This window comes from Neodiprion fabricii, chromosome 5, assembly GCF_021155785.1.
Source record: "Neodiprion fabricii isolate iyNeoFabr1 chromosome 5, iyNeoFabr1.1, whole genome shotgun sequence".
Classification (NCBI taxonomy): Eukaryota; Metazoa; Arthropoda; class Insecta; order Hymenoptera; family Diprionidae; genus Neodiprion; species Neodiprion fabricii.
In genome coordinates, this window is record NC_060243.1 from 9,225,941 (window position 1) to 9,247,524 (window position 21,584).

At 41.4% G+C, this 21,584-nt stretch overlaps 1 protein-coding gene across 1 annotated transcript in view; it reads left to right on the forward strand.

Moving 5' to 3' along the window:
* The window catches only part of LOC124182373 (dorsal-ventral patterning protein Sog), a 66,609-nt gene that overhangs the window by 37,154 nt on the left and 7,871 nt on the right, over positions 1-21,584 (forward strand). The window contains exons 2-7 of the mRNA XM_046569536.1: positions 658-761; positions 7,338-7,467; positions 17,413-17,478; positions 18,182-19,960; positions 20,507-20,664; positions 20,935-21,249. Of these exons, the coding sequence (XP_046425492.1) occupies positions 658-761; positions 7,338-7,467; positions 17,413-17,478; positions 18,182-19,960; positions 20,507-20,664; positions 20,935-21,249 (2,552 nt within the window). The remainder of the gene's footprint in view (positions 1-657; positions 762-7,337; positions 7,468-17,412; positions 17,479-18,181; positions 19,961-20,506; positions 20,665-20,934; positions 21,250-21,584) is intronic.

Consider the following 21,584-nt stretch of genomic DNA (forward strand, 5'->3'; position numbering starts at 1 on the left):
GCATCCGTTTAAAATATATGAAACAGGCTGCGGTTCATTCTGCGGAAAGAATTTAAATCTCCGATTAGAAAGGAGGTGAAAAAAAGTTTGATTCGTCAGTCTCACCGTTGATATTATACGTGTTTAAGGGATTTTACGGAATTATAATTGTTTGATTATTGTGAAATTCAAGTGTCGAAAACAAGAATTTTTTTAACCGAATATTTCGCGGCATCGATTCTCGCTAGGTAAAAATTAAAATGACAAATTACTCTTGGGTGAAGAAAATGATCGACCAAGTATCACGGGAAGATTTGACTCGGGTAGTCGGAAATAATTTAAAAACAAAAAGACAGACTTTTTATTCCGCGAAATGAAAGTTTGTCTTGAAATTAAAAATAATCCCTCGCGATCGTTGTTGGTGTATGGAAGATAAATCGTTTGCACAATTTCTTCAACGATATAACGCGCCAATTTTATCAACTCCGTTTAATTTCTGCCCCGTCGTATGTATATATATGTATATATATACATATATATACGTGTATATATAACGTGTAAGATCACCGGATGTTTTGAACAGCGAGGATATATTTTTCCCGCACATTTTTATTTCTTCAGAATATAACCGAAAGCAAGTAGAAATAAAAATTTATCCTTCCTTTTCCTTTGTTTCAGAATGTATGTTCGGCAAACAGATTCGTGAGCTGGGATCCACGTGGTACGCAGATCTCGGTCCACCGTTCGGCGTTATGTACTGCATCAAGTGCGAATGCATACCGGTAAGTTATTTTTTTATTTATCATCGATAAATTGCCATTTACCTGTAATTAAATAAAAACATATTCATAATACGTATGTAATGTGTTTTTTTTTTTTTTCTTAATTTTATGAGTGTATACACTGCAGATACGTGAATAAGATAAAGATCCAAATACCGTACAGGCTCGATCTCGAAATGTACGTCAAGTTGAGTAAAAGTGAAGGGGACAAAGCACGAAATTCCACCCGCAATACTAAAACTTCGTTTTTGTTTCTTCTCTGTTTTACTTCCTAGAAATAGACAACAAGAGGAGTATATAAAAGGAAAGCACTACGAAACTGAACGGGATGAAACGGGAAATAAGATTGCCGCGTGCTCCGTGACTCGAGTCTCGAGTTATCGTCCTCTGATAACCATCGCTCGAGACTAGAATGACCAAATACCTTCCGAAACCGTTGCTTCGTTGTCGGCACTGCACGAGCCGTCTAATTCTTGTCTGAGTCAACGGCCGTTTTTCTCCTTCAAACAATTTTCGAACAATTTTCATTTCCAGTTTATCGTATACACCGGTAGAATTTTTTCTTTTTTTTTCTCTCTTTTCAAGTCGGACAAGAAGATCCGCGCTGCTGCCGCACGATGGGTTTTGAAAATTCGACACAACCTCGCAGCGATCATTGTTTCACACTTGCCAAAAGAAAAAAAAAAAAAAAAAAAATATCAAAAAAATCCGTGTCGCATGTTAAAGTGTTTACGATTCGTTTGAAGAATTTTTCTGCCAAATATTTTCAAGATTGGCTGTGTGTATAGTTCACTGCAGATGTGACTGCATGTAAGTTAAATTGCGTCCGAACATTTATTCTTGATTTAAGGATTGAATATCGAATTCAAACGACCGTCTGCTTGCCAAAAAGTTCACCCAATTTATGGGACAAAGAATATTTGCAATCCTACGCGGGTCTTGAAGATCTTTTACTTGGCACTTGGTAAATTGACTGATACATAAAAATAAGAAAAAATGCTTTCGATGTAGTACATGCGTATCGATTTCACTGCTGAAATTGTTATACCGTTCTAATTTTGATATTAATAAATCACGGCCTGTCTCGTTAAAATTACGTATGTATTGGCAACGCGTATGTTCGGTTTGAGCTATTTCAAATAATGCACTTTTGCTGTGGGAACAGAGGACCCCAAATTTTTCATTCAACGAACCGGCATCGTTTGGTTACGGAATGGAGAAATCATTATACGAATTCACTAATCAGGCTGCTAAATGTTTTTTTTCAATTGATAACTCAAATTATTAGACTATCGAACATAATCGGTGACATAATACACGAACAAAAAAGTAATCCGCATTGGCGATTGACGATGATTGTGTAAAAATTATGAATAAACGTCGAAATAACTCGATGTCTTAAGAAATCAAGGAAACAATTGAACCGCATACTCCTCTCTGATAAGTACGCGAGTTCCGTTGAAAATTTAATGAATCTTTCTTACATTTCTCGCGATTTATACAGTGATAATAAGTTTACCAAAACCAAATTTCATACAAATTATCTTTGTAAATTATCACAGATGAGACGTTTTTTCTGTAGAGCCAATTTCCTCAGTTTTAATCCGAGTAAGCTGACTTGGAAAAAGTTTTGGGGTGTAACCACGAAATTTAATAAATAAACAACAACAATCGTAGATATTCTTGAATTCCGATGAAACAAGGACGCTATTCCTGGCAGTCCAATGATTGTGACACAAGAGCCTACGAATGGTGATTTAAACAAATATCACCGGGAGTAGAATTCCAAAAGAATTAAAAAGAAAGAAGGTCACGGAGAAAGGGTAATTCCACGGTCGGAGTAAAACTCACTCTCGCGATCGTTTCCGTTCGTATTATAACTACCTTATACCTGTATTTCGTAACGATCGACTATGGAAAGGAGGAAAAAGAAGTGGAAGAAGAAGAAAAAGGATACGAAGCGCCAGCGCTAGGGCAATTAAACCACACGGTGTGGGTGGAAGAAACGCGCGGATGGATGTCCACCCACGTTAGCGTGGGCGTCGTCGTTGACCCAAGACTCGAAGAGCAACGCGGGTCGAATGCAACGGATTGAACGGTATGCAACTGCGGACATCCTCGTGTATCCGACCCATCTACACCCCGCATACACGTGTAACAACGTGCGACGGGCAAACGCAGCGCACGCAAGGTGCGCAACGTCTAGCCCGCGGGACAAACACCAGCTCAGCGCGGCGCGGCGCGGCAAAACGCGGCACAACGCGGCACAACGCGGCGCAGCGCGCGTGGAAAGGCGCGCGCATATCGCGCGACGATAACCCGATGCTCGCGTGTTTCTCGCGTTGCGTCTCTCCTTCGCAGCGCAGGCAGCTCTCGAAACGGTCGGGCGGCGCCTACGCGAAACGGGTCGCTTCTTGACTGATAGCGAATACCCGTCTCTCGGCGCGGACAACTTCCGGTGTCCACTCCATTCCCACGACGCCTACAACCCGACCGGCATTACCTTGTTTGGTTACCGATGGCGAGGTTATACCGGAGTGCAGCAACGCCACAAAGCCGCGTCTCCTCCGGCGCGCATACCTAACCTACCAATCTACAATTTAATGACCATTCGACGACTTTCGACTCCCCCGCTGTTACGGGGATGGGGACGATTCGTCGGTTTTCCAGCATTTCTCGAATCCACCCACGTTGATGCAATCGCTTTCGTCAGGGTCAAGTTGGCTTCTTTACTGCGGTTGGTTTCATCGATTTTCTTTTCTTTTTTTTTTTTTGAATCTACCTCGCGCTCGATGTCGCATACATTATCAGAATGCTGGAATTTCTTCGAAAACGCAGCCAACAGTTCATCAAAGTCCGGTAGAATTTCAAACAACGAATTACAGGCGTACTGGTATTAAAGTTGACAACTTTTACGCACGGGTAACAAACTCGATATCGTTTATAGCCAAGGAAACAAACCAGTGACACGAACGAAGATGCAACGTTTTCAAACTCATCGTTACAGTTCAATTACCGTCGACTATTCAGTTGTGTGGAAATTACCCGATCTTCCAAACGTCCCAATCAATTGACTTTTACATAGGTATTAAAGCCGGTCTCATTTCGATTCTCAGAATATTTAAGCAATATAATTTCCTATCAGATATTATGAATGATTTTTCACTTACATCGAACAGTCAAACTTTTATTACGATTTTTCACCATACCACAGATACAAAATATACAACATATATTTAGCAGCTTTTTTGCATACGTAATCAGAACTTATACCATGGAAGAAGTAAAAAAATGCACGTCCTAAATAATTTTAATTCATTGCAGACAGCCTATGCATTTATTATAGAAGAGTAGTTTTGATACCACAATTGTTTGTTGAAATTATTATTTTTATCGACTTACCACAGTAGTCGAAGCAAAGTTCGTCGTCAATTTAATACTTTCAACCGCGATAAATTATTAGATAGAAATGCACAGCGGTCTTACATTTCACCTTAACCAGCGACCCACAAGTCTCCAGAGGCTTAACCGAAACGCATCTAACTTACGTATCTCCGCGGTACGCTGTTGTTGGTCATTCGTTGCACCACGAAGAGCTATACGACTATAATAGGGTTAATCCAAGGAACTATGCGGAGAACTTCTAGCCAACCTTTGACCTCGGCGTGTGTATACCAAGACGTCGCTACGAGGACAAGATCTGTGCGAGGTACAGGTTATATAGGATACCGGTGAGCAACGTCTCTGCGGTACAAGGTGTTGGAAAAGGCGACATTATATCACCGAGAATTAACTGCAGGCTAACGATTCTGTAACACAGCCAGCGAAAGAAATACACCGTCCGTTGTGTACGTACCTTAATTATTCCTATGTGTTGTACGCAAGTTTTTATCCTCATTATTTTTATTACCGGTGAAGGCGTATAACAGGAATGTTCCAAGACTTATACTACGTACAACCTTGAGTTGAATTTCGGAGTAAATTCTTATCATTTACTTTTCTTGACGAATAATCGTAATAGAGTGAAAAACGGACAGAGTTTATATTTCAATTCCACAGCTGAATGAAAGTGTCACGAATCACTGCGATGCCTGGGGGAATGTCGCAGAGTGAAGAGTTAACCCGCACTGACAACCTTATCCCGTGCATCGTATTTCAAGATAGCGAGATTTCATATTTATATACATGCCTGCTTTCACGAGATTCCACCGGGTTACACGCGATTTCAACTGTTCTTTCTTTTTTCAAGTCATTGCAAACGGTTTCACGAGATTCTCATCAGCCTTTAATACTGTTTGATACAATTTTTTTCTTTTTATTTTAACACTAGTTGTAGAGGCTCGCAATAGATTTCTGCCTGTCTTATCATTTGCAGTCTCGCTTGATCTCTTTATATCGATCATTACCGTATACTGATTCTCAAGGATCTAGGTATCCGATTAACGACAAAGTATCAATTACGTCCCACCAATATGAAGAAAAAATATCGTCTCGTTAGGTATTATATTAATGGAAACCGATCTGTTACCGCCAATTTTGCTTGCAATTTTTCACAGAGTAAGTCCTACCACTTTACAGTCCTCGATTACGACATACTGTAAGTTTTTTTTTCGTAAGGTAGAAGCGTCGGAGTTTCGTTTTGTAAATAACGCCGAGGATGCGTAACAGTGCACCCCGTCATGGGCATAAAATTTAGCGAACCCCTGTAGGCTCACTTAGAACTATAACTATAACGAAGCAGGGAATACTCGATATAGTGACGTTAAGGCAATGCACCTGGATGGCTTTCACGCAGAGGAGGCGATAGGTGTATTGGGTATAAAATGTGAGGGTACTCACATCACGTCGTTGTGACGGTAGGTACCAGTTATAAGCCTAGCTATTAGCAACGGTGGGGATGGCATCGTGCAGATGTTCTATTTTTAGTGAGCGAAGGAATGACGGACGTGCTTCATGTACGACGTGCTATTGATAGGCCGGCCAGTTTCCCTGTGGAAGAAGAAGAAGAAGAAGAAGAAGAAGAAAAAGAAGAAGAAGAAGAAGAAGAAGAAGAAGAAGAAGAAGAAGAAGAAGAAGAAGAAGACGAAGAAGACGAAGAAGACGAAGAAGAAGACGAAGAAGACGAAGAAGAAGACGACGAAGAAGACGAAGAAGACGAAGAAGAAGACGACGAAGAAGACGAAGAAGAAGACGAAGAAGACGAAGAAGACGAAGAAGAAGACAAAGAAGAAGACGACGAAGAAGACGAAGAAGGCGAAGAAGACGAAGAAGAAGTAGAAGAAGAAGAAGAATAGTCTGCCTCAGCTCTCGCGTGGTCATGACTCACGATCATCCTCTCTCTCTCTCTCTCTCTCTCTCTCTCTCTCTCTCTCTCTCTCTCTCTCTCTCTCTCTCTCTCTCTCTCTCTCTCTCTCTCTCTCTGTGTCCCGAGTCAAGACGCGGCAGACTGACTGCTGTAGATTAAATGACGCCCCAACCTCTTCTTTTCTTCATCTCTCAACCGTGGCCACATCTCCATGTATTCTGCGCCCCTCTGCGTACCCTCTCATACATTCGTAATGAAGACTTCTTCGCCCAACGTTCACACAGACCGTTTCATCTCCGATGCTCATTATTCCATTAGCCATCATCGTAGTTCCTTAACAAGATCCATGAACTGATATATAAATTTCAGAAAGTCCGAATGATTCCTTATCGGTAATGTTTATACGTTGAAATGAAATTTACTAGCACAATTTTGTGAAGATATTCTTACCGTTACTCGGAGGAGAAGCTGATGCTAGTAGCCAAAGTTAGCAGCCAAGTGCATTGAACTTGTTATAAATAGGATAATTCAGTAAAGTTTCGCGCCTATAAAGATTCTTTGAAAGTAGGTGTTAGCTCTTCATGAGGTTTGACAGAATTTTTATCACCAAAACTATTTGACTGCCTTACTTACTTTGATGAAAAACGGTCAGTTTGGTTGCTGGTTCTAGATTCATTTTCCATAGTAAAGTCCGATATTTTCAAATTCTAATATCCATTTTTAATACGTACCGAGGTACAAACGTCCGAATCGGAACTGCGTTACTCCGTAACTTCGCCGAGACAAACTGCATTCAGTAAAACCCGGCAGCGTGTAGTTTGGTAAAACTGACGATGGTTGTAAACGGTCAAGAGTTGCGAGCCGAGTGTGTTACATCGACATCGTGTTGCCTGTATTAGCTGTTTCTTCTTTTTGGCTTTTTTGTTTCAAATTTTTTCTTCTTCCCCTCTGACTCGTTTATTTGTTCACCTTGTGCCGCAGCTACACGTATACATACATATACCTATATAACAGCAACGATCATCGCCTGTCTTCTCGCAGTAGAATAAATTTTCTAACTTTACAACCCGCTGCCGCGTTATATGCAGTCTGACTGCACCGCGTTTTGCAGATGTTTATTTTACCATTCGCGTATCGGGGTTTATACATATAGGTATACTATACCCTATGGTGCATAGTGATTTTCACGTATTATATTTCATGCGGTGGGCAAATTCTTCCTCGTACCAAAGTATGCATATATTACGAATACCTACGTATTTCTGTTTCAGGTGCAGAAGAAACGTCGCATCGTTGCCAGGGTTCAGTGCAGAAATATCAAGAACGAATGTCCAAAGCCAACCTGCGAAGAACCCGTTCTTTTACCGGGTCGATGCTGCAAAACGTGCCCCGGTGACTACAGTGAGTTTAAAAAAAAAAATATATTTAATTAATTTTTTTCATCTTCACTTCCAATAGAACAATCGCGTCAGAGGTGATTATTATACAGATTGATTATATCTATCGACAGAATGGTCCGTTGCATGCTATAGATTAATGCGCATGCGCTAAAATTCGAGAGCAATCGTTTGTCATGGTGACCAACAGTCATGAACTCAGACGACAGGACGCCGCAATGTGTTGTAACCTCAAAAATTTTCAGGTTACGTTCACGACGGTTGGTTGCCCTGGCAAACAACTGCTCTCGAATTGTTGCGCACGCGCATTGAACCGTAGCAGACGTCGGATCATTATTTGGATAGATAATCATTCTGTATATAACAATCTTCAGCCTTTGACAGTTGTTCAATTTCTTTTCATCTACATTTTGAATATGTGTAGCACGAAAAAGTTTGACAGAAAACTTTGGCGAGAATCTTGTAAATTCTTTTTCAGCAAATTATACTTTTTCAATTTTTATTCGCGTATTATCTTGGAATAATTTTATCTTCGTATAAATTTATACAGTTTTGCTTCATCTCCTAGTAGCAATAATAGTAATTATATGAATATACGCGCCGCGCGGCAGCTTAAGGTACGTGTATGCAACCGTGGTATTAAATGTATGAAAAGAATTCTCAACGAGGCGCGAATGAAACTGGTGCAATTTATTTTCTTGGGGCAAAATAAGTATCGTAATAAAAAAATCGAGCGAAGTGAAAAAAGAAAAAGTGGATTGGCATCATCGCGCGCCACGCGGTACGGAATTAGTAATGCGAGAAATGCTTTTGTTGGAAAGTCGGTGCCTTTAAAATCCGTCGCTTCGCTTCCTATCCATGTATTTATTATAATAAAAGGCACTCGTGAGTGAAACCGATTAGCAATGGTAGTTGGAACGTTGATTTAATAATCACAGCTCCGGGGTTCGCGTCGCATGCGAGCGATCGTTGCTTCGCGGCTTCGTCTCTGATAAAACGAAATTCCTCGGTTCCATCACGCACTTGATCTTCCATATTATTATTAATTACCGGCGCAGATTAAACTCCTTACAACCGCGAACGTCACGCTTGTTGCACTCTGTATCGTCAATTTTTCACTTGCAACATTTTATTTTCTACACCTTTCGGATTAACCGCTGCTCAATCAACATAATGGCGTGAAATTAGAAATTCTCCACGTAAATTACGTCGCTGTCGGTGCAATATCACCACTTTTACTCACCATTTCTCTTTAAGATCATTCTTTTCGGATTTTACCAATTTTTCCACGTATTCGCCCAACGAGTTTAAAAAATCTTACAAGAATCGAGAATTTGCTTAATTTCAAATCGGTACTCACAGAAGCCTGTCGTTTTTTAAATATAAGTTTTTAATAATGACAGACTTGGTTTGCACCGTGCGATTTCTCAAGGGTGCCGATGGTGAATATTATAAACGTAAGATGATTTTCTACCTATGTGGACTGCGCTTTGTAACAACGTTTGCATTACGGCTCAGGTATATATGTACGATTATATTTATTGTCCGGTCTTATCTTGCAAAAAACACTGTTATATCATGTCAGACACTATTTCCTATCTTTTTATCACGGAATTTTAGCGGCGGAGATTACCGTGATTACTAGAAAAAATTAGTCGGTAGAAAAGTTAAAAATAAAAGAAAAAAAAACAAAAAAACAAACAGTGATAGTTCCGGTTTATGAATTCATAAAGCTTGTGTCAACGTTATGCCGAATTGTCAGAAAAACTGAATAACAATATCCAGCCTTGAAGCGTTCCTATGTTGTAATAATTGTTAAGAAGACTTCAATAAAGAAGGGGAAGGAACGCGATAGACTTTTAAAGATCATTAATGATATGAAAAATCCATTCGCAATATCAGAAACATTTTTTGTTCGTTAACGTACTCGACTGTTTGTGCGCTTCTGCCAGACTCTTCAAAAACAAGAACCTCTGTTTCACGATCTTTACGAAGAGGCTAAGAATTTGTTGATAATCGTTGTAAATGAAACATGGAAATCTGAGACGGTGACGAATCATGATAAGCCAAGACGTGATCTTGTGACAAATAAGCTTATAGCTATGCGACTTGAAGCTTACACAGTAACTGCAGCGCGCATTCAACCTCAAGCTATGAAAAAAAACTTGAATAGTTCTAAAAAAACGAAACACTCGCTAAAACAATGGAGAAACGTAAAGTCAGTCTTTCAAATCGGGTTTTTTTTCAGACAGCTTGAACGGTATCGGATGAAAGTAGCGATAAAGAGGCTTAGAATATGTTGAATGCGAAATAGGACTTTCTATTTTATTCGTTTTCTTGAAGTATACATTAAATTCGTAATGTGGAGTCTGTCTAATGCCATAGGAATAATCCGTTTGTACCTACATACTGCGCTCTTTAACTACCGAATAAATAGAAATAATTTTTGTTTATTTATTTATTCTTTATTATGAAAATACCAGTTTATTATAGAAACAAAATTTTTTTTTTTGGTCAGATTCTTACATGTATAGCATTATTGATGTGTTGAAAATTAAAAAAAAAAAACTAACTTATTTTACTCTACATTTTAGTCATCGATAATGCAACATGCTATATTGCCAGTTTGTGTAACAATTTCCTCCTTAATCACCTTAACCACTCCAATTAAGTTTAATTTCATCTCCCAATTATTTTCATAGGAAATAAATTGCCATGCATATTCTATACTTCCTATTTTTTGAGTGCAAATTAATGCATAAGTGCAACGAGCTTCGGGTAACCTTTTGATCACTTAACGTATCATTTTTTTTTTTTTTTGCTCAAAAAGGTCAATCTTTTCACCTTTTCGAACCTACGATATCGCTGGTATCCCTGTTAAATTGTCGAGATTTGAAGTATTTCGCAATTACATGACTCGCGACAAATTCCCTTCAAATTTACCGTTATGTGCGCAACGTGTTGTTGTTTAAAGAAATATGTGGATCACGGAATAATCGAAAAACGTAGAATCGTCATGACAATATCAAAGGGGATTTTTTGAGGTCAAGAAAATTATTTGTGATTCACATTAGAGACGTACACACGAATTCTGTGTCTAGTCGTATCTTGTCTGTGTGTCTGTATATATGTATAATCATAGGCAACTTGACCCCGAACGTGTGAAGAAACACTAAACGAATTGTGCGTCGTTGCACCGTAGTGGTGGCGTGACGCTGCAGCGTCGTAATTGAATTAGACCTTTTCGACTAAATAAACCTATAAATACATTCAGGCTTCCTAGCCTGCTGCAGCAGAGGCGTAGTGATCGACGATCTAAGAATTTACCCCTCGATCATCGACGCGGTCTGAAGAATAAGATATAGTTCGATTATGACGCCATGCGTTTCACTGATTCGGAAAAAGAACTAGGCGCGAATAAAGAGAGAACGAAAATAAGAGATGGAAAAATTGTTTGTCTGAATTTTCCGATTGTCGGTATAACATTTGCAATCCTTACTTGCGCTCGTACGTACGAGTATACGAATTGTTTCAGTATGGGAAAATTTCACTCCGTGTTTATACAATCGCTTAGCGTTTATACCACGCGATTACGGCCTCTAGGGGAAATTAGATTGAAGAGAGGAGAAAAAAAAAAAAAAAAACTCGCGTTTATATATCTTATAGTATTCTCTCAGCCGTTGAGCCACTTCGAGCCGCGACTTCGAGGATTGTAATTGAGTTGGCGTTTTGCCGTGAAACCAGATATCATCGATTCAAAGTAGAAGGAAAAAAAAAAAATGGAAATCAAAAACAAACGTTTCCGTTCTTCGTATATACACGAGAAGAAAAAAAAAAAAGAAAAGAAAAGAAACACCAAGTCTCTGGAAAAAGTTTTCCTTCGACTCGCTTAATTTATTTGTATAGGTATTACTACGTTCAAAGTGCACTAAAGAAGTAATTACACATACCTATGTATATGCGTGTACCGAAATGTGTGAAAAAATTGACAACTATTATTCCGATCAAATAAACAAGATATTGAATTTTTGTACAATTTTCATTCGCAGATTATTACATCTACTCGTAAAAAAAAAAAAAAAAACGAATAAGAAATGTAAAACGAAAGTGAAATTATTAACGTGAAAATTGACTAGTCGATGAATTCTTCCCGACTCGAGAGACTGCTGAAAACAGATACAAGCAAAGTATCAACTGCGATAGTTTTCCTCGTGCGATAAACGAGCCGGATTGTTTATGGCGCCCGTCTGACAGGAGAGATGAAAGCAAAAAACGTCGAATTCGCGGATCGGGTGATCGGTGTGAACGCAGCCTAAACAATGCCTCGGTTGCACGTCGCGGGGCAGCAGGCGCCAGAGTTAGCGCCACGGCGCCGGCTATATTACAGTATGGCGTCACATCGATTAAGCGGCGCAATCTAAATGTAAATATTAGCATATCTAATGATCGGGCCTTCGACCGCGCGGAATGAACGTCGTCTTCGGCGTCCCGACGGCGTCGCGAACCCCCAAGAAGTCAACTTTCAAGGTCGCGGAGACGGGGCGGAGTCGCGACGCGAACCCCTTTGCGCATGCGCCTGAGCGAATCGCGGGAAAACGAGTAAAAGAGGTTAGGGAGGAATTGATCGGCTGAATATCGCGGGGATAAAGTTGGTAACGTTACTGTACAGCGATGCGTGTTTAGGAGAAATCGACACTTCGCACCCTTAGGAATGTCGGAAATTTAGTAAACCAAGATAAATGAAATGTTTTCCAACGCCAAAAACTTCGAAGTTATTCCGAAATTACGCCCTTATGATTTTTTCCCTGATTTTTCGTTACGTTAACGTTGCTCACTTCAGCCTCGTAGGAAATCGAACCTCTTTACTAATTTTGTCGCGAGATAATCGTGCATTGAATAATTGATGAATTGTTATAATCGCGAAACGAAAATCTCTACGAAACCATAAACGAAAGCTTAGATGTCGATGATTCGTTTCAAATCGCTTCGAAATTATTCAAAGTTTGGTAGACGTGTTCGATTTCGCTCTGCGATGACTCGTTTTATTGGGATGACTGTTTTCCACAAATTCACTGAAGATAATTACCGTTTTTTTTTCTTCCAGTAGTCAATTCAATATTGCCATATTCGTTGATTCGGATCAATTTATCGGTGAAATATCGTAAAATTGAATATTCAAGAACGCCGACATGATAAAGAAACAATGAAACTCCAATTTTTCTATTTTCAAAAAAAATTTCGCGCAGCTTACAAAATATGTAGGAAAAAGGCGGGCAAAATGGGCGGAATAACGTCAGACCAATTTCGACGACGCAATTTTTTTGTCCTTCGCCTAAAAATACATTTAATTAAAGCGTTATCGACATTTTTTTAAGTCCCATTTGATTGTACATGGGGCCCATTTTGCCCGCCTCTGCCCTAACGCGTAATTTGATAAATATTCAATATGCAACTCTGTCGTAATAAAATCAATAAATACCTAGTAACGATTTTTTGCCAACCAGCCTTCTCAATCCTATGAGCTTCAGGCCAGGGAGACAATTTACTGCAGCGTCGGGGTAGCGATACAAAAGTTGAAAAGCTAATTGAACCTCGCGACCGTCGCTCGATTCTAACGCTTCTTCCGCGGTGAAATTTATTCACGCGTAACAAATCACTATTTACGGACACCGCTTGTGCTTTATTATTATACATTACGTGCGCGTACGTGTAACGCGCCGTCTTTAATATATTTCATCGACCAGCAATTTCACGATGCGATATCATACGCACGACATCGATCGTTATTTTAACCACGATCGAGCACCGAACGAAGTGACTTGTGAATTCCCCAGCCCGCGATAAATAAGAGCAAAAGAAAAATAACAAAAAAAAAAAAAATAAAATAAAAAAATATGTTAAACGTTGACAGCGGCACTGCTTTGATAAAAAGTTATCTAATTCATTTTAGAATTAAGTTTCGTCACTCACCGTATTATACTTTCAGATTCCATTTTTAGACATGCGTTAACCGGGCGTGTATTATTCGTTACGTATACATTTAGTATATACTGTATAAAATGATTTGTCTCAAAGTTGATATATATATATATATATATATATATATATATATGCGATATCGCAGCAAATTATAAGAAGACCTCCCGTGATAGGAGTTCCGAACTTGGATCGCAATAATAAAATATGACTTTGAGAAGAGCTTTGAAATCATGCCGGAGTTTATTCGGCGCCTGTTTGGCATTGAGTTATTAGTATGGTATTTTTAATGACGGATTAGTATCGAGTTAGTTTTGCCCGATAAGCAATCGTTTTGTTATGAATCGAAGTTCTATTTTTCCATGCTCAAACAGACGTGTGTATTTTCTACACCACGCTCTTTGACAACGTATGACTAATTATCGATAAATTATCGCGTAATTTAATCGCTAATTTCAATTCAGATTTCAATAAACAGATTTCCGCCGAAGGGAAGAAAAGATCGAGAAGAGCTGAATAAAAAAAAAAAAAGTTCACGACAAAAATCATTTCTTCCATGCGTAAAATCCCATCTCTAATTTAATTGATTTTCTCACATTTTTCCAATTCTTCGATGGAATTTGAGATAATTATAATACCCAACGAAGAAGAATCCGAGTTCCGACCGATGAAAAACATTTTTCACCATTTTTTTCCTCGCTACCAGTTTTCTTCTATCAATAAAATAAACACGTCGGCGAGTGTGTTAATTGGTTAGAGTTAAACGGGGCCGCGTGCGTCTCGGCGATCAGGAAAGCGGCGATCTTCCTCCTTCGAAGTGGTCGCAGCAAAAAATAAAAAAAAAAATACCCCCGCATATACCGCCCTATAACCGCATACGGATTTACACGCGTTGCGCGCGGTGATCGCGCCTTTCGTAACTGCGGGCGCCGGCGTCTCGCGGCCCGAAGGCCCGAGGCCATCCACTTTCGACGATATCGGGCCCCGTGCGCTTTGCAGACGCATCGCGCAGCGCAACGTAACGCAGCGCAGCGCACATTCGCGATGCGGACTCGCTCATCGCTGCTTCGCAACCCCGAGAAAACACACTTGCGTCATACGTGGCGCTACGTTCTGCGGTAAACTGAGACTGAATGCCGTAAACACGGCGCCCGGCCCGCGTTCAAAGTGCTTTCGTGCTTTATTTTATACTGTACTCTGACCGTACAACAACCGTCTATGCTGTATATACCTATATAATATATATGGTTCGTCTCTCGTCGATACTGAATCTTGCAGTCCGCGGTTTCCTTTCCCACCGGCACTTATTGTTAGATGCGCTACGTGCATGTACAGGGTGTCTCGATTGCGTACCGTGACTCTTGTAATTCTGGGCGATTCTTCTTGTTATTTCCTTTTTTTTTTTTTTTTTTTTTTTTTACGAAAATATTGAGGATAACTTTAAATTTTTTCTATCAATTACTGCAAACGGTAGGCGAAATATTCTTATTGCTGATCGCGGGGGAAATTTTTTAAACCGCTTGAATAAATATTTATCCTTATTCGCTGAGGATTGGATAAACTAAACAATTCGATCATTGCGGTCTTCGTTCGAATTTTGACTATTTCTTCAAGCTCGTACGAATGTATTAATTTTCGAATTTTTTAATCGCCTCCATTTCAATGGTATTCTTTTTTCTGTAGAAACCAGTTCAGTTTTCAATTCTCAAACAAATTATTCGATCAATATTGAATACCGTTATTGTTATCTTTTTAGTGTCGATTCAAAGTAATCAGCCATCCATGTTTACCCCTTTGACATAACGATATTCCATCGACGTGTAATCAACAAGATTGATATTTTTCCAACTTACCGAACAAGAATGATATTAATTTTCGCAAGGCGGAAGTTAGTAACGTTCAACGTAACGAAGCGTCGAATAAGAAAAAATTCACTAAAATGCAATTTCAGAATTACTTTGAAGACGTTGAGTTGGATATTTTTTGCTCTATTACTGCCGACCGAATTTCAGACCATACTTAAGTAGCAGATCAACGATTTTTTCCCAATAACGCAGCATCGTTACACTAACGTTACAAACATAAGCCTCGCGAATTCTCTGATTCGTTGCCTTATACGAACTAGGTATACAACGTCTCTTGAATAAATTTCCGCCTAGTTGTAAAGCTTGGTAGAAATGCAATAGATGAGACGCGTTTCGTATCATAAAAGCAGTGTTGTATAAAAATAAAAAAATGGGTGCGTGTACTTATGTACGCGCGTGAGAAGTTATACTTCTTTGGCATCATTAAATAATACATACGGATAACTAACCTCAATTATATTGGAGCACTTGAGAAAGTATTTTAGCACAATTTTTTCACTAATATTCACAAATAGTAAATAATATTAATCCAAATATTCAATTTAAATCACTACTGAGTATATTTTATTGCCACATATATAATTCGCACTTGTATGAAAATAAAACACGTGTTGTGACTGTAAAAACTAAAACCATGTGGATAAATATTATAAATAAATATGAAAACAGTCATCAGAGGCGACAAGCGTACCAACATTAGCTTTTTTTCGAGACTTAATGAATTCGGTTGAGTGGGCAACTTCATCCTGTTAATTTTGTGTTACAGTGATGCGCGCGCATCTTGAAATTGAATTCGGTTGAGTGGGCAACTTCATCCTGTTAATTTTGTGTTACAATTTTGTGTAACAGTGATGCGCGCGCATCCTGAAATTTCACTCTCATCAGTTTTTCATAACGCGCCTAAAGAAGTATAACTTCAAAAAATAAATAAAAATTAGGACAATTACAACAGTCTTCAATGAAACGCCTACGCGGATGCCTCGACGAACGAAGCACCCCGTATGCCGTTCCCGGAGTAGTTCTTGATCGGGATCCTGGGAGTCCCCGCCAGTCAATTGTCGATATGACGAGGGCCCGGCGCCTCGGTGTCATGACCTCTTGGCCCCGTTGCTTCGTGCTCAACTCCCACGCTTCGAAGAGAGGAGAGAGATATACCAGGCTTATGCATGTGCGCAGCTACATTCGTACGTCGTTGTTACGTGAGAGCGCGTGGAATCGCCGCTGTCGTCCGTATTGCGGTAGTAGTTCGAGTCTCGGAACTGCCCCGGGCCTTATACGCCTCACCGTCGGCGTAGGGCCCAACTTGAGGCTCGGGTGGAAACCGGAGTCGCGTGCCTTTCTCCGACGACTTTGAACAATTCAAGCTATGTTTGGGCATGCCTCGCGAGTCGGAGGTAGGCGAGATTCTCAAAACCTTATCCGTGCAGCCACGCGACTCTATCCTGGTAACTTTTAATGTCCTACAGCGACGTAGAGACGACACGGTACGCCAATTATTAGTTCGGACCTTGCTCGCTGCTAAGTCAGGAGTCATGTTGCGCTAATTCGCAATTACAGGACAGTTGAAAGGCAGATTAAATATAGCGTCTTTGCGATAGTAATAATGATAATATCAACTATTCGATTCTTCGGAAGGAAAAAAATTTAAACATCGATTGGAAATTATTAAATATATTACCGGATTTATTTATTTATTTATTTATTTTTTCGTAGAAAATATCATGATGCTATTTGGTCAATTTTTATTACAACTTAATCTTGTTATAAAAAGCCTTGTTTTGTTACTTCTGCTCATCATTTCTAAACCCAAAGAAGTGTCATTTGACTCGGTGAACAATTAGTAATCAATAATTTTGGTAATTGGGTGAAAACACATTTATCTTAGTTAAAAAAATATCTCTTTTACCATATTCTACGTATTTAACAAATTTATATACGATTTGATTTTTTTCTACTTTTTCGCACTTCAGAAAATTACTTCTACCGAATGTGACTTTGTTCTGCGTTACTAAAATTCGTTTCTGTTTCGAGACTTTCGGTTCTTTTTAAACTTGTTTCAGAGTTTTATATGGATTCTAAATTTTTTCTGTTTTTCTCGTATCTTCCAGGCCCGGATATCGCTCAGGATGTTCCTCCGCAGATTAGCCCTGAAGAAGAAGAACGCAGTCTCAAACGTAAGCATTACGTCAATCTTTTCTTTAATATCCTACCCGCTTTGTCAAACTATCCCAGACTTACGTCGGCACGGTGCACAGAGCCTTCATTGATTAGCCAAAATGTTAAACGTAAAATTTGCGGATCGATGAGAAATTTCGATGTGCTGACTAAAAAAGGAAAAGAAAAATAACAAACCGAAGGCGAGAATACAAGAATCCAAACAGTTTCAGTGAAATTTGGTATTTTGAGTTGTATATCCATAGATCGAAGAAATTTTTCGTTGAGTTTGTTTAAACCAAGTAAATTTATTTCGAATATATTACAATAAGTCTATCGTATAATAATTTGATCTGGAATGATTGAGCTTCAGTGTGGATTGATGCACTGAGAAAAAAAACTTACTTGATTTCATTTGACTGATTCAATGAAACGGTCCACCAGGTCTACTATCAAGAACGCATTATTTTAACGAAAGAAATTTCCAAACAACTCATCACTTCCTGTAAACTGCAAAAAAATAAATAAATTTACTTATAGTTGAATCGAATAAACTAATAATAAAATTAACCTTAGTGAAAATGTAAAACATCTACGATGTACGTAAGAAAATCAATTTTTTTCTCTATGCGTACTATTCAACAAACGTTCGATAGAAAAAAATTAATACACTTCCTCCGCATGCGAATAACGAAAAATACGATTTCTCTTTCAACGCCACAGATTTTGCGACCCTCCTTACCGGAAAAACGTCGCTACCGCTACGCCGGGACGACCTGACGCCATCGTCGACGTTGAACGACGCCTACAACTACGTAGCGACGGGTCGGTTCAATTTCCAGCGTAAAAACCTCTACTACTCGTTTTACCTGAGCAATTCAACGCCGCGTCCGCGGAGCCTCCAGTTCGTCGACATGTCGGGCAGCATCCTCGAGGAGCAGACGATAAACCCGATCGGCGGTGTGTACCAGAACGCGACGGGGAAGCTCTGCGGCGTTTGGCGTCGGGTGCCCCGGGACTACCGGAAGCTGCTACGAGAAGAGCGTCTCCACGTCGCGCTGATCTGGGGCCCGTCGGCGACGCTTACCGGGCAGCTGTCCCGCTACCGATCTCTGGCGACGGAGCAATTCTCGGCTCTCTTGGAGCCGACGATCGGCACGGACCGGTCGCTGATGTCGGGTGCCGGGGCGACGGCGATAATCTCGGCGTCGACGGCGTCGGCTCCGTCGATCCACGTGCTGCTCGTATTCAACGGTATGTTTTTCCCGAGCGAGATATCGGACGTACCGTTAACGGTGCAGCTCGAACACCTCGAGAAACGTTACGTGATATTCCGCGAGGACATAATCGTGGGGAAGCCGTCCATCGAGAGGAACATCGGTGAGGTAAGGAGCGCCCTCTCGGGCACCGATCTGCGGCTTCTGGCCCGCGGCAAACTCGGTATCACCGTTTCCTCGAGGTCCGATCCTCAGGCGTTGAGCCTCCACGGAGCCGTCGGTCCCCGCGCGACCTGCGACCTCTATCAGACCCTCCTCTCCAGCGAGGCTCCCTCCTCAGCTTCGGGTCTGGCCTGGGCCTTCCTGGACCGCGGTGGCGCTCTGAGGTACGGGGTGCAACTCGTCGGCCTCGAGGACGGGAATCCGATCCTGACGCTCGTCGACGACGGTGGAAAACGGCGGACCGAAATCGAGGACCTCACGCCCGCCCTCCTCGCCGGCCTCGCTAACGGCTCCATCGAACGACCAGGACCCCGACTCCTGGAGCCTCTCTTCTCCGGCGAATTAGGCGTCGTTGCGGCCTCCCACCTCGGCTCCGTTCTACGCGGACGCCTCATCCAGAAGCCCGTCGCCGACGCCCGCGACACCCCTGCGCCAATCCTCCTTAGACGACCGGACACGGAACCCGTCGCCTCGGGGATGGCGGGTCTCGTTTGGGCGAGCGTAGACCTCGACTGTACGCTTCACTACGAGCTGGAGATAACAGGACTCGCCGACGGCGAACGGACGCTGCAACTTCACCTCGAGACCATGCCGCTTATCGCCCAGGGCGCCCCCGTCGCTCGACGACTCCTAGAGGAGTTTACCGGCACGGTTCTCGAGGGTTCGGTAACCGGACTGTCGCCCGTTGAACTCTACCGCATCGAGTCCGGCATCAGCTACCTCGAGGTCAGGGACAAGGCCCTCGGCGCCGTACTCAAGGCCCCCTTTAAGACGAGAACACCCCTCAGCTGCTTGCCGCACTACGCCGATAACGACGTAGCTTCCGTCGTTGCCTACAACATGCAGCCGCCCAGGTCCGACGTCGAGAACAGCGCGTGCTTCCACGAGACCAGGTTCTATGAGGAGGGAACGCAATGGACTGCCAAGTCCGACGTATGCACCATGTGCCATTGTCATCGGGGACTCACTTCGTGCGATACTGTACCTTGTCCGGTAACTCCATGCGCTTATGGACAAATTATGAAGACCATGCCTGGACATTGCTGCCCTGTTTGCACGACCGGTGAGTTTCCAGACTGTAATTATTGGGTTCTCGTTGACTTGTGTTATGCGTTGAAAATTTTCTCACGTTAATTGTTTGTTCGTTATTGTTCCTTTCTGTGTGTTTTAACTCGTTGTTCAGCGTTGACGTTATCATTGAAAAACTTTTTGTTTTGTTCTTGCTCACTGTCGTTAAAGCAAATTACATTTCCAGAGATTTTCAAAACCATTTTCTCTCCTCTCCTAATATTCGATTCCCACGGCGGGGCCCTGCATTAATCGTTAATACTTTAAACTAAAAACCGTCAACTTCCCTAAGTGGCAAACGAACACCCTACCTTTCTAGGATATGAAATATCCGATCGATTCGTAGTCAGACTCACACGTTTCAATGAATAAATTATGTATTATAAAAACCATGCGACGCTTATCCGACAGAAAAGTTTACTTGTGAATAGAAAGAGGAAAGAAAAGAACCAAAAATCATGAACGTCCAAGTAATCGACAAAAAACGTTGTTCGTGCGCATATATTTAACCATTGTTGTTCTTTCTGTTTCCTTGTCGCAGTGTCGATCTTGAATGAAACCCAGAGCAATGTAACGGCGACGACAACACCAGGATCCCGAGGGTGTATGTTGGCCGGTCAATATCACCTCGCCGGTGCCGCTTGGCACCCTTACGTACCTCCGGCTGGTTTTGACACCTGTGCCGTTTGCACCTGCGACGTAAGTATCTCCGTTATATGTACGCCTTATCATTCTTGGCCATTTGCCGAGTGGTTGCGGCTGTTTGCGTTACACGCATTCAGAGACGATCTTTCCCAGAGACAAAACGAACAAAAGCAACGATAACGATCGCTTTCGGAACTTCTGGTTGATGCATGTTTTCCGGGTTTTCCTAGCGTACCGAAAAATCTCTCTTTCCCAGGAGAATTAATGCTGGAATTTAAATCTTCGCAACGTGACTAGCAACCGTGTGACATCTTTTGACCGCAGGTTGTCACATTGGAGGTAAAGTGTCCGCGCGTTCAGTGCCCGCCATTGGACTGCGACGAAAAGATGGCTTTCAGGCCCGATAAGAAGGCTTGCTGCAGACAGTGTCCGCCGGTTCCGAAGAGCGTCGCGACGCCTTCCACGGGTGATATGCTTCCTCGTGATCAGGCGACGGTCTCGACCCGGCGCACCGCCGATGAAATACTCGCTGGTGGTGGATGCAAGTATCCCGTTGGCGGCCCCTTCGAAAACGGCAAGGAGTGGCATCCTCGTATTCATTCACACGGCGAGATGAAGTGCGTGAAATGCAAGTGCAAGGTGAGATTGCGTTGATCGAATGCGTTACGTACAATACGTGCGTAATCGTTTTTATACATTTCTCTTTCTCCCTGTATTTTTATCGTTCCCGTTGTTTATCGTCTTTCTTTATTCGCGGCTCGCGATCATCTACAAACATGTTTTAACGATCAAAACTCTAGGAACTGACGAAACGCGGTAACACGTTGAAGAAATTTTCGCGGTCTCTGTAAATTGGATGGCAAACTTTATATAATTCTTTTTCATGGAAAAGTCGCTTACGTTATTTTTAGCCGATGGCTGACCTTCTTCTTCTTCTTCTTTTTCTTCCTCTTGTTCCGTCTCTAATTTTTCAC